This window comes from Dermacentor albipictus, chromosome 1 (assembly GCF_038994185.2).
Source record: "Dermacentor albipictus isolate Rhodes 1998 colony chromosome 1, USDA_Dalb.pri_finalv2, whole genome shotgun sequence".
Classification (NCBI taxonomy): domain Eukaryota; kingdom Metazoa; phylum Arthropoda; class Arachnida; order Ixodida; family Ixodidae; genus Dermacentor; species Dermacentor albipictus.
In genome coordinates this window covers 182,772,102-182,785,747 of record NC_091821.1, presented here as the reverse complement: position 1 = coordinate 182,785,747, position 13,646 = coordinate 182,772,102, and the positions used below count along the sequence as shown (strand labels likewise).

Below are 13,646 nucleotides of genomic sequence, written 5' to 3'. Positions count from 1 at the left end.
AGGCTATGGAGGGGAGGGCCATTGCCTCCAGTGCTCTGCTCACACTACATTCCTGTGGCATGGTGTTTCTTCTGTATTTGATGTAGGACGTTATGGCCACTATTTAGGGTCTTAGTGGCTCTTAATGGCTTGCTTAACTCGAAGGTTCTCGCTTGGCTTACTCGCTGGAGTAACTCAAGCAACTAAGCCATATGCACCCGTCAACAAGGCTCGTTGTTCAAGTTGGCTCAAGTATATTTTGTGTGCTCCCGCACCAAGCTGTAATGCAGAATCGCCACTAAAATGAGCTGACTGCAGTGCCATAACACACATGCTAGCAAGTAAAGGGAGTAGCTTTTACTTGAGCATGTTGCAGTTTTGAAATGCCACCTATCTAACACCACATCTCATAGAATTCCTGTTTTAGCTGAAAGGCAACTGCATGGTACAGTTAAACCTCGATATAACAAAGTCGGTAAAATTGCCAATTTGCTTCATTATATTGAAATTTCGTTATATCGAAATGGGACCTTTTATGCAAATAAGTACAGTCACCGATTTATTTTTCTTAGATGGAAAGGGCCCGCAGAATTTTCTGAATTACTGGGCAATTGAAAAAGGCAAATTTGTATGACAAAATAATTCATTTTAATGAATTTGGGAGTCAGTGACGAATGATAACGGTTTCATGCCGCATACGTCAACTATATCTTCACATCGGCGGTACAAATTAAGCGAAGCCAGCCACGTTTTTGCGTGCACTCCACCCCTGCAGCTGATGTCGTCGCCCGTACTGGGACAACGCAATCGGCAAAAGCACCCCAGCGAGGAGCCTGTGCTTCGCCTGCGTCTCGCTCCAACGGGTCACCGAAACTTGAGATTATGCAACTTCCAATACTAAACGTGCAGGTAGACAGCTTACATGGTGCCATGCCATCGCGGCACGCTAACTCTTTGCACATGCAGCAGCGGCTGCATATGCCATCAGCCGCGCTTACAAGCATGCGCAGCCACAGCCGAAATGTGCGCCAGAAGTGGAGACGCACGCCAACTTACCCCCTACCCCCTCGCTCGCACTTGATCGCGTTAACGCAGCTCGCTCCCCTCTCCCTCCTTCCCTTTGCTCACGTGGAAGGGCGTCATTCGTGAAATCACCATCTTTCTTGTCTCACCCTCACACACTTTCACTCACGCCTAAAGCACACAGTGTGCAATAGGATCTTATCACACTTGGACTTTATGTGGAACACGATGAGACTCCACGTCGGCGGTCGCTCATTTGCAAGCAGCCACTTCTAATTCAATCATTTGACCGTCTACATCCGCGGAAGTTTCCATTTATTGTCCTGGCATGCCTTTGTGGCGGCAATGAAATTTTGTTATATTGAAATTGCATACAAACACACTTCGTTATATTGGGGTTCTAAGCACATGGTGTTATATGGACAAGAGGTTATGAAAAGTTAAATACTTTGTTATATCAAGGTTTAACTGTATTATGTGGCTGGGCTCTCAACTGCAGGAGTGCTTGCATTCCTCGCTACTCTGTTCGCTACTGGCTCTAATACTCGTGCCTCAGTGTGTGCATCAACAATTACTAATGAAAATGCATATATCTTGTCATTCCATTTTTTGAAAGCCCCAGCAGCTGTCCAGTGGACTCTAAGGATACTTGCCAGAGTTCAGCATGTTGCAACACTTGATGTAAAATTTAATATCAATTTCTTCTCCCTTGCAACCAGTGACTTCACTAGTGCATCAAAATTTCGCATTCATCCTGATCACCGTGACTGTTGAATGGTGTTCCATTCAGCTTGTGTGTGAAGTGCAACAAAAACGTAGCATTTATGCTGCATATTTCAAAACACAAACCTAGCATAGCTAATGATAACACTTGAGCCTACATTCAAATAATTCCCCACACCTGTGGAGAATTCATAAACACAGATGTGCAACAAAGCGTGCAACTGCAATTTTAGAGAGGCAGTCAACAAAACTGTAGCAATGAGACAATCTAGCACAGTGAGGGAGGTGTTACAGCATTGGTAGACAAGTCACTGATTGGGGACTGAATTTTTGTTGTGCTTTTCAAAGCAGTGGTTTTTCATCTTCTTTTATAGAGGAAAAGGTGATATGAAGAATGACAGCATTGCAAATTATTTGCTTGTTTTTGCCAAAGCAAATAATTTCTCATTACTTAATTAGCAACCTCGCCAAAAATCCTTGCCCTCGGTTGCTTCTTCAGATACATTGAGAGATGGCTAAGATTCGAAAAGACTGCAGTGAAACATAGCTAATTTTAAAGCTTTTCTAATTGTTCCTTGGTTTGCGCAAGTAATACTTGTTTTAGGTGTTCATGAGAGCATTGTCTTGTTTCTAGTATGGTTTGTTTATAACAGCTTTTGAACATACGTTCGAAATGTGGTGCAGGGACTCTTTAAGTTATATAAATGAAGACATCTCAGTGTCTTCATACACATTAATATAGTGTGTATGAAGACACTGGGATGTCTTACTACTTCTAAAAGCCCTATACTTTAAGCACTGTTTATACAAACCAAGGCTTGGTTGAAGTGTGCAGTCTCTATAAGTTGCTCTTATGGGACAAGCAACCGTTGGACCGAATTCCTGTGAAATTCTAGTTTTCGAAATTCTAGCCACAGAATTTTGATTAGGATATATTTTGTAGAGTAATTTTCGCTTGCTTGACTTGCTGCTTTAAATATTCAAGGCATGTTTAGCTGTATGAAAGGAGCTGCACAGGGCATTGTGTTGCCTCTTCACATCACTAGTCACAGCCGTATCACTAATTTCTAGTATTCATCATCTTTGTTAGAATTAAAATGTTTGAATCCAAAAATATAGTGATTTTGTTAACGTTAATGTGCCAATGAATAGACATGAAAAGTTGTTGCGCTGAATCAATAGTGTTGTAATTGAAAAAGAACCAGTATCAAAGAACATTTAAAAGAAATTTGTTGTAATGGAGTTTGTTTGTGTTTGTTTGTTTGTTTGTTTATTTTAGTAAAGCTTTTGACTGCCTAAACCTTGATACCATATTTTTTCATGGATAACCAGCACAAGAAAATTTAAGAAAATTAGCAGTCAAGTCAGGGGCGGGTTATATGTGAATTTTGCCTTGAAGTGTGCCATTGATGTGAAGATATCGTCGATGTACATGGCATGAAATTGTATCATTCATTGCCAACTCCCAAATTTATCAAAATTAATTGTTTTCTCATTCAAATTTGCTTTCTTTGATTGCCCGATAATTTTAAAATTCTGCAGCCCCTTTTCATGTAAGCAAAATCGATCAGCGGCTGTACTTATCTGCATAAAAGGTCAAATTTCACTACAACGAAATGTTGATAAGCCGAAACAAATTGCTGATTTTACCTACTTCATTATATCGAGGTTTAACTTATTTCTAAATCTGGCATTTCTCTTTATGGTTGTATTCCTTCAAACTTGCTATAGAATATGGTAACATGGCTTTAAGTATTGTGTAATGCTTTCATATTTACTCTCCAGTGTTGCTAGGATATCTTCGTATTTACTTTTATGTGTTAACTATATTTTTGGATCATTTAGCTGTAGAGGCTTATCATGCGTCTATGTATAAATTTCTCTGCGTTTGTTTTTCTTTTTCTCTCATTTATTTAGTACTGTATTGAATGTGTGCTACATTTCTGTGTCTTCATTAATTTGGCACTTTATATATGTTGGCCAGAGTTCTCTATATGCTTCTTTTACTTAAAAATGCCAGTTTGCCGCTGCCTTATGGAAGTTATGGGCCTAGTCAAGCTGTTAAACAAAGCCTTTAGCCCATGGTCATTTCCAGGAAGTTTTCTAGAAATAAACTCAAATTGAATTGAATTAAACATGAATATTTCCTGTTGAAATTTTAGTCTGCACTGCAATCAAGTTCTAAGCTCACACTTTTGTTAGTCATGCAAGCTGCTTGTGTGTTAACACAGTGCATTGCTTTGCAGTTGTCGAAGGCGCTGGCAGCAGTCTGCAAAGACGTCTACTTAAACAAGTTTACCCGCTCTATTGCCCAAGAGCTCTGGGATCTATGTAAGTGCTCTTGATAATTATCCGTTTCTCTCACCTTCCTGTTTAATTTCTCTCACCTTACCAGGTAGCATGAAAAGAAAATGCAGCTGATAGGAAACACAAAAATATATAGGAATGGTTGAGTGCTTTTGGCTAAAAACTAAAAACTGTAGAGCTCTGGTGTACTACTTTGTACATCACAGTCCTTTTCCACTCAGCTTTTAAGCAGAAGTGGAACGTAACCCCCGCATATTACCTACTTCCGCAAGGTTAGAGGCACCAATATGTGCTCTAATGTGATTGCTTTACACTAGAATTGTGTAAAATAGCACCACGTTACACATATGTGGGTGCCGCCATTTTTTGTTTACAAAAACATCCAAGCGCCGGAAACGATCGCGTGCTCTGGAAACATGTTATCGCCGCCATCTTGTTTGTTGATCGCCCGTTTGAAGTCGCATGCATGTTTCTACTGACATGTGGCAATGGTTTTTGCACACCTAGTGCGGTGCGTAATGTGCGCCTCGGTGAGAAAAATGCAGCAAAAATAAGCAAGTCCACGTCCCACCGACGTGGAATTGTTTAGGGCGCTTGAGATGACGGTCGCAGGATGAAGTGCCCCACATCGGACCGTGATTGAACGATTGTCCGGGAATACACATCCCTTCAAGAACTCTGGTTTTGGTGCCACCCAACAGGCATCGCATGCGAATTTGGCGCCAGACATAGGTTTGCATGAAGGGGCCGTAATCTTGATCGATTGCATTCGGGTATACAAGATACGATCACTCTCGCGCTTGGCACCAGACGCGTTGGCGCCTACGGATGATAACGTGCTCTGGTGAAATGCTGCTGCATGCATGGAGCGGTGTTGCTCTGTGTCCGATTTCGAGTTATGCAAAATCTTGCCAAAGTGCTTGACGCATACGGTGCACGTTGTACTGTCGGCAGTGCGGTTCTATATCCTTGAGCAAGCTTCCCAAAGTAGACTAACGAAATTTTGACAGTAAAGTTTCTTTCTTCAACGCATTACCTGTCTCTGCTGTCTCATTTTGCAACAACGAAATTCTAGCGAAAGCTAATTTTTTCTTATTCCCCGCCGATTTCGTTATTAGAAGGTTCAACTGTATATCTAGCTGCTTCTCTGAATAATATCAATGGTAGTTTTAAAGCAATATATAATGAACTAAGCTCTCAATGTGCATCTTGTCACATGCAGTTCCTTTCTTTCATTACTGTTATTGTCTCGTGGACACCAGATGTAGACACTGTTCACCAATTATTGTTTTAAGCTACTCAGTTGCATGAGCTTTTGGCTGTGAAAAGCATTATGTGTATTGATGGACTAATAAACATAGTTTACCATATAGCATCTGTCTGACTCTTTGTGAAATTATTTAAAATGGAACAAATATTTGCTATTCTATTTGATGTTTTAAGGCCAGTTCTTTTGTAAATGTTTATATTCAATACGGGGAAGAGAACTCACTATTTCAGCGTGTTTATCAATAGTTTAAAATCATCATTTCTTTCCATGTCCAATGCACAGTACTATCAATGCTGTTAGCACCAGAAAGCCAGCAGCAAAAAAGGACTGCTACGGCCGCTGTCAAAGATGGTGCCCAGCAGGACACAGCCACACCTATACTAAGCAGGTGAGACCTTGTCTGGCCAAATAGCAACCTAAGAGTGTCAGATTACACATTTTATAGGGTATCTTACATTATGTGTCCATAACACAGAATAATATGTCTGCACGACAGGCATGTTTGCTGAGCATTACTGTCTAATGCACTCACAGCTCATGAGCAACCATGATATCGATGCATTTGTGATGTGCTATGTTGCTTATTGCTATATTGCTATATTGATGTGCTATTAAAAGTTTGCAGGGACAACATGGCCACAATTAGTACACGACTGGGGTACTAGTTGGAGAAGTATGGGAGAGGCCTTTGCCCTGCAGTGGGCGTAACCAGGCTGATGATGATGATGAGGAGGAGGATGATATAAAATGAGCTGCTTGTTACAATGCGGCTGCACAGTGTCAGCCATTATAATAAGGCTGTCTGGCTGCTGTGGGCAGCCAACTTGAAAGAAACATGAAACAAATTTTTTCACTCTAATACCAGTCGTTTACCTTATTGGGTTGCTCCAAAGAGTTGTTTCATTGAAACACCTCAATTATTGGCAGTGAAAGCTGCATTTGACAGCTGAAGGTAATTTTTTTTACACAAATTATAATGTTGTATTGTTGCCTGTGTAGCATCACAACTAAAAAAAATAATAAAAACAGAAAGCCACTACACTTAGCAAGCAGGCACTACTCTTGGCTGGCAGATGCGTAAGATCCCAGCAACATACAAAAACAACCATGGCTTTGCCACCGGTAAGGCTGGTGGATTTAATGCTCTTCTGCACCTTTACCGTTAAACCTCGTTATAACGAACTTCAATGTAATGAAATTCTGAATATAACATAGTCTCTGATTTTTTATAACTTCTTGTCCATAAAACACCATGTAATTTGAACCTCAATAGAAAAAAGTCTTTTTATACATGATTTCACTATAATGAAATATCACTGCCACCGCGAAGGAACACTGAGACAATAAATGCAAACTGCTGTGGTTGCAGATCGTCAAATGGTTAAATTACATGCAGTTACTTGCCAACGCCCTTCTCAAAACGCACAACGCGTGACATAGAGTGGCCACCAAAGTGGAATAGCGTCTTCACTGGTAGTATTGAATTCAATCTGTAATGGCCTCAGAAATCTCGTGGCGTGCGCTGCCTGATTTGTTGGTCATAATTGGTGAGTGTGGGGTCAGTGCAGCGTATTGCACATTTGTATCAAAGTTTTCTGGTTCGCATATTCATCGGATGTGCATACACTGAGTGTGTGTTGCATTGACAGTTGCTTTGTTGTTTGTAGTATAGTCAATTAGCCCTGCCTCATGTGGAAATAAGTCATAAAAATGAGTAGCGGCATAGCACTGAACACCAAAGCCTCACGGTGTTTATAAAGTCCAAGTGTGATCGGTATCTCTGCGAGAGTTAGCTGAGAAAGATGGTGGCTTAATGCGCACTGTCTTCCCCCATGCGCAGGGGAGAAGGGAGCGCACAGTATCGGGAGTAACAGTGGGCGGGGTACTGCTGATACCTGAGCAGTCCACTGATAAGGCTGTCCTACGTGTTGTGAATGACTATCAGCCACATTGGCGGAGTGGACATAAGAGCTTCGCGAGTTTCGCTTCAAACCACTGATTTGAAGATATCGTCGACATGGCATGAAAGGGTATCTCTGGTCGCGAACTCTCGTTTAAAGAAAATGCCTTACCTTTTTTTCTGTCTGAAATTTGTTGCGTGTAGCCGTGGTGTTCTACACAGTGTAGATACTGCGACTTGTTGAGGACAACCGTGTTTGGCCCATCATAGTTGCCAAAGTTGGAAGTAGTGGCATCTACATGAACATTCAAAATCAACTTTGAACTGGGCGATACGGTGAAGTTCAGTAGGCAGAGCATTGTGGGCATGCTCCGCTCCGCTGTAGCCTTCACAGTGCAAGTCATTGAAGAAGGAGTGTAATCACCATGAAGGGGATGTTTGATTGCCAATAACTCTGCTTCTGCTGAACACATTGAAGTCCATTTTTTGGCTAGGTATTTCTGAAATAGCCCATTGTAACTTCATATGCATGCTCGACTTCGATAAAAAGTTGCTCGGGACCCCTTTAAAAGAAAGTTACTGTGTACCTGATGCAAAGAGGTCCTGCACTGCCTGTGCACTGCACTCCCAATGATGACTGTAAGTTAATGCAATATGGCAACGTGTTCTTTATCACAACTCAAACTATGCAAGCTCCCTGAGGATATTTCAGAGATTTGCATGAACTTGCAGTCACCAATTTTGAGCATGATGTATTGTAGCAAGATAACCATGAGACAAGATGAAGGAAACACAGAGATGAAGTGCTACACTTTCAACTAATGCTTGTTGGTAGAAATCAAACAGTTATGTATGCAAAGAATGCTGGGTATGCACATAGAAGAACAATGAATAAGGTAAGAGAAACGGGACTCACTACACTGGCATGTGGCATCTGTAAAGGTAGTTTCATCTTGGCACAGGGATAGCTGAAGTCTGACTTAAGCACGTGTCGCGGTTAGAATGAGTGAAGTATGCTTTTACGATCTCTCTTGTACTCGTGTCAAGATGGCAATAGAAAACACATTTGTTTTCAGAGAGTGGCTGACATCCACACGTGGTGCAATGCTTCTCCAGTTTCAAACATGGGGAGGAGAAACAGCGCAATGAATAGCTGTGTTTGCCCAGGGACTCATTGACACAGTGCCCTGTTTGGGCAATGTAGCATCGACTGCACATCAGGGTATCTTATATACTATGCCTGCAGACATCAAATTTTTTTCATATACTTTGTCTGACAGCCTTTCTTTCTTTCCGTTTTGCAACTATATTGGACTGCAGGGCTAATTCTTTGAACTTCATGCTCTGCAGAAAAAAGAATCCTTACATTGTAGCTTTCTTAATATGGCAATACCAATGTCTTTTTGAAACGCTTGCACCTTTGTGGCTACGGTACTTTTGGTCCACCATGCTTATGGTGCATCGGGACTCTTTCACAGGTGGACAAAATGACATTGCCTAGAAAACCAGCTTCCTTGGTATTGCAGTGCCATGATGAAACTGTGTTTATAAATGCCACATGATAATGTTATGAGTCTTATCTTTTTTTGTTCATCCTGTATCTACATACTTGCCATTCTTTGCTTGCATAAGTGTTTGATTTCATAAGTGTCTGATTTTTGAAACATTATTTCTGTATAGTGCTTTGTCTGTGTGTTTCCTTAATCTTGTGTCACATTTATTGCGGTTCAGTACATCATACTCGGTCAATAGCAATCCGCTCAAGTTTCTGTTCTGCTAAGCTGCACCAATTCCAGGCCCTTATCTATGTCACAGTGTAGTGCTTACCTTCACACAAACCTTGCACTTCATGAACAACCTTTCTGTCCGTGCACATTTCTCATGAACACATCAGGATTGTTTCTCAACCACTCTGATGTCCTTTCATTGTGTGCCTGTTCCACATTACCGCAGGTCTTATTGTGCTTGACTGTTCTGCTTCCTTTTATTTCTTCCTTTCTTTTCTTCTTTCCTCCCTTTGTTTCATTTCTGTGCTCTCCATCAGCTCTTTACAACCTGCTGCATGAAGGCTTCGAAGCATGCGCTCAGTAAGTCCCACTCACATTGCTGCACGACTGAATCGCAGCTTGTGAAAGAGGCTTTACAATGCCTGTATGTTCACCATAACGGATAGGCAAGGCTTACACTTACAGAGGCTTACTGTACATTGTCGTCGTGCCATCACTGTTATGGGTGTTTTGATGGCCACATGTTACAACTGGGTTCGAACATAGCGATAAAGTGATAGAAAAGTAAGTGAAATGCCCATTTGTGAAATTTCCGAAATGCTACGATTGGATGGAAAAGTGCCTGCGTAATGGTGTTATGATACAGGTTAAAAACTTGCAACTTCGTCCAAAGTATCAAGCAGTTATAGGAGGGAGTTTAGTAATATAGGGCACTCAATCATCTTTGCCCACCCAAAGTCCCATGTCCTATTTGCGTTCTTTTGTTTGCGTTCCCTAATTTTTGGTATGCAAAACCTAAAACTGCCTAGTGATAGTCCAGTAATAAGCATCATAAGACTCGCAGTGATTCATGCAATATCACTTGCACTAAACCACACAGTGGCATGCAGACAATCTGTACTTCACTGTCAGGTTGAAGTTGTCCTTTGTATGTAGCTGGCCCATCAGATATGAACGTACTTGTCCAGTCGCCTGAAATAGAATTTCCTTTTGCTGAGTAGTGTTGATAATTGTTTTATCAATAATACAGTCAGCAGCCCAGGCTGCATGAAAGCCTTCAGGTGATCCTGAACTCGTGCCCTAAAGGCATCCACAATCTCACTTCAAATGCTAAATCATGAGCACAGAGCTATTGTGCAGCAGTGTACTTCATGTAGGCTATCTTGCACAGCCATTATTGTTATTCAAGTCTTCTTTACTATTTCATGTCAAAATATTTTCTAGGAAAATGGGAGAAATGCAAAGGATTTGCAGAATTGACAAGGGATTTCTTCTTCGGTGTATGCATTTTAGCCTATTGCTGCTAATACAAAACGCTAAAAGCAACCATGATAGTCCTATCGTCACAGTTTTTAGGACAGGATGGTGCCAGTGCCATAAATGCAGCTCAGTAGGCTCTAATTGCTATTGCTGTAAAGTTCCCAAGCATGCAGAATGAAACCACTTTTCTTCACTGTGACATGTACCCATTTATCATAGCCCACTATGCAGCTTTTGGGCGGGAGTCCTTACATCACTGCTTCTAAACCTTTACACAATAAATACACCACTTGAACCTCTCACAGGTCATTCAGGAACCCCTTTGAGTACATTTTCTTTTTTAATAGTGCAGAATCATATAAAGTATAGAGTATTCTGGAGTTTTGCTCGCCAAAACCATACATATTACAAGTCAAGCTGAGGCTATAATAACTAAGCACATATTTGAACTGCCAAGATTGCATTTCAGGTGCTTCATTTGTCATTAGTAGTGTAGAATTATTGGGAGAGGAGATTAGTTGAAGTCTGTCAAAAGCCATAAGTCCCATTGAGCATCGATTCTGCTTTTTATTATTCATTTTATTATTTCCTTTCATCTGGTCACTGTATAGAATGTGGCTTTACGGGCGAAGGTTGTGGCAAAGGCCTCATCGTGTGTTTTCTCTCTCATTTTGTGGACAATGTCAGTCGCATTGACATGTGCCATTGTATGCTGCAGTTTGGGGAAACAATGTCATACCAAAAAGAAAACTTTCCTATACTTCAAGTATCATTGGCAAAATGCCAGGGAAAGAACAAAGTGGCCACCCACATGCTGTGTGTGACTGCGGTTCTGCCAACTTGTGTGCGCAGTAGTAACAACCAGTAGCGTGCATCCCACAAATGCAATGCAATCAGTTGAGATGTTCAACCACAATATAGGTAAAGTTTATTAATTGTTTCAGAGATTAGAGGAAACTCTGATGAGTGTGTTATTAGGTGTTATTAGCCTTTCAGTTATTTCCCGTGATTCATTGTTTTTTGTTTTGTTTTTTTAATTTCGAGAACTAACATTCCTTGTTTAAAAAAGTCTAAAATAAAGCAAATGCTGCACTGACTTATTGGCTATGGCCTTCTGCTCCTGAGGATGAGGCCGTGGATTTAACTTCCAGCCACTGCGACCACATTTTTGTATTATGCATAGGGTGCACATTAAAGAACTCAGGTTGGTTGATATTAAACCAGAGCCCCTACTACAGCATCTCTTATAGCCTGTGAGTTGTTTTGAGATGTTAAACCTCATAATTTCCAAATACTAGAAGGATAAACCTGCTTGCATCAGACTGATTTCATCAGATAGCTCTGTTAGTTCATACTTGTGGAATGCATTTGTTTTATAACTGATGTAGTACGGTGTAAAGTTATCATGAAGGTAGGCAGGGAGTGATCAATATGTTGTTTGTTATCCTCACCTTTTCTCCCAGTGACGATATTTTTATGGCAATAAATAAAATGGAAATAGTATTTTTCTCACAGTGGCAGACATGTGAAGGCTGGCATACTTAATATTTTCTGGCTTTCTCTTTCCTAGGCATACATTTCATTCTTTTCTTCAGCAACTAAAGGTGAGTCAATTCATCCTTGACTTTTATGACTTTTATAATCAAGAGTACTGGCTCCGAAACTGGGGAACAGATTTTTTTTTTTTACCAGCTCACAACCATGTCAGTGCCTACCGCATGCTTGCAGACAGGGGTGGCTTATGTGAAAAGGAGCCTTTGATTTGCACTCAAGGTCTTTAACCGACTGTTTTATTCTTAAATTATTATTATTTTTTTTTCAATTATGAAAGCGCATATTCAACATGAGAACTAGTACTACTAGCGCAAGCAGGTGTCTGCGATTGAGATTTGAACTCGCAGATTTTCAGTAATTGTTGTTTGAATACAGATTAGGTATTCTGTATTATGTTGGACCACCCTGCGGCTACTGGCAGTTATTTGTGGTACAAGCCATTCCAATAACAGCTTTTGTTCTTATTACTGGGTCTGCTACACCTGTTGCTGTCCTCTGTTTATAAGATACATGAGAGGATTGTGGCATACTGCAGTTACTGCTTATCCTTTTTTTACTACCATGTATTTCTTACGCTTGCCATGCTGCCTCCTTGTTTGTGTTTTGTGAGGTCACAGGCTAATCCATCCAAAAACTGGCTAGCTGGTTCTATAAATAGACACACACAGCATTTCACCACTTCATAGCAAAAGGAGGGGGTGCCCCGGCATGCCGGTCACAAAACTCCAATGTTTATGCACCGCAATTGCAAGTGGCACACTTGTTTTACTGATGTGGTCAAAGGTGAACGCAATGCCCTTTTTCACAGCTATGTATGCACTTGAGTTTAGTACATAAAGATATCACATTTTCATTGCAACACAATACAACTGATCCAGAAAGCCAGTTTCCTGGGATAACAATTAGATGGTGTTCCATGGTGTGTGACATGGGTTTCCATGTCTGAAAACAGTTTCAACTTGCTGAAATCAAAGATTAAAATTGTAATTTGTTTGTAACTGATTTGAATAGCTGTGGTAACAAAGGTCTTAAAAATGAAGTCACACTATCAATATTATTAATCTTGTGCGAATTGGAATTCGGAACCTTGGCTTCTGGAATGATCACAAAAAATGCAAGAAATTAGTTCAGGCTGTTTGGGAGCTGGCGAGAAATTAAACAAATGAAAGAAAGGTAAAGTATGTACAGGCTGCCACACAGTCCGTCTGGAGCTGCCTGGTACTGGAATGTCTGGTTCATGAACTAGGTCATCTTGAAATGCAAGACATTCACAAAGTTTGTGGGTTGCTTCCCACTACATTGAACATTCTCTTGCAGACTTTCAAGTATATAAATGTATGCTATCAATGCCCACTATTGGCATCTTGCTTTGCATATCTGTTGGCTATGGTGCTTCTACACTGTTCTTTGTGTTCATTGTAACTAAACAGGCATGGCAACCACATCATTTACAAGTAAAAGACCCTTTATTGGCTGCTTGCAAGTTTTGTTGAATTATAAAGCATTTACTGAGAAAGGGCTTGATTTAATGCAATCACCATAGGTAGAAGTTTGACTCTATAGCTTGCACGCACACACTTGTGCAGGTTACAGTATAAATTTATGATAAGGGATAGGCTGTGTGTGTTGGCATGTTTAATTCCTCACTGCCTTTTTCTTTTCTTGTTTCTAAACAAGGACAACTTGGCTTTGACAATACTGTTGTCATGCTTTGCCAGGATATATAATATCTTAAGGGTAAGTCTTTTCCCTCTGGCATGCTCTAGTACCCCAACGGATTTCAAGAAAACATAAACTGGACAAAATTGCCGTGCCAATGGATATTGACGAGTGATATTTGTCTCCAAAACCAAAAAATACCCAGCAGTTGTGTGCCGAGTACATCGCTTTCCATGGGGTTTGG

The 13,646-nt window shown here is 40.7% G+C and overlaps 1 protein-coding gene across 1 annotated transcript in view; it reads left to right on the top strand.

Moving 5' to 3' along the window:
• Positions 1–13,646, top strand: part of IntS8 (integrator complex subunit 8) — a 115,786-nt gene that overhangs the window by 84,544 nt on the left and 17,596 nt on the right. Inside the window, exons 17-20 of the mRNA XM_070530354.1 lie at positions 3,972–4,056; positions 5,585–5,690; positions 11,760–11,793; positions 13,421–13,480. Coding sequence (XP_070386455.1) covers positions 3,972–4,056; positions 5,585–5,690; positions 11,760–11,793; positions 13,421–13,480 — 285 coding nt within the window. The remainder of the gene's footprint in view (positions 1–3,971; positions 4,057–5,584; positions 5,691–11,759; positions 11,794–13,420; positions 13,481–13,646) is intronic.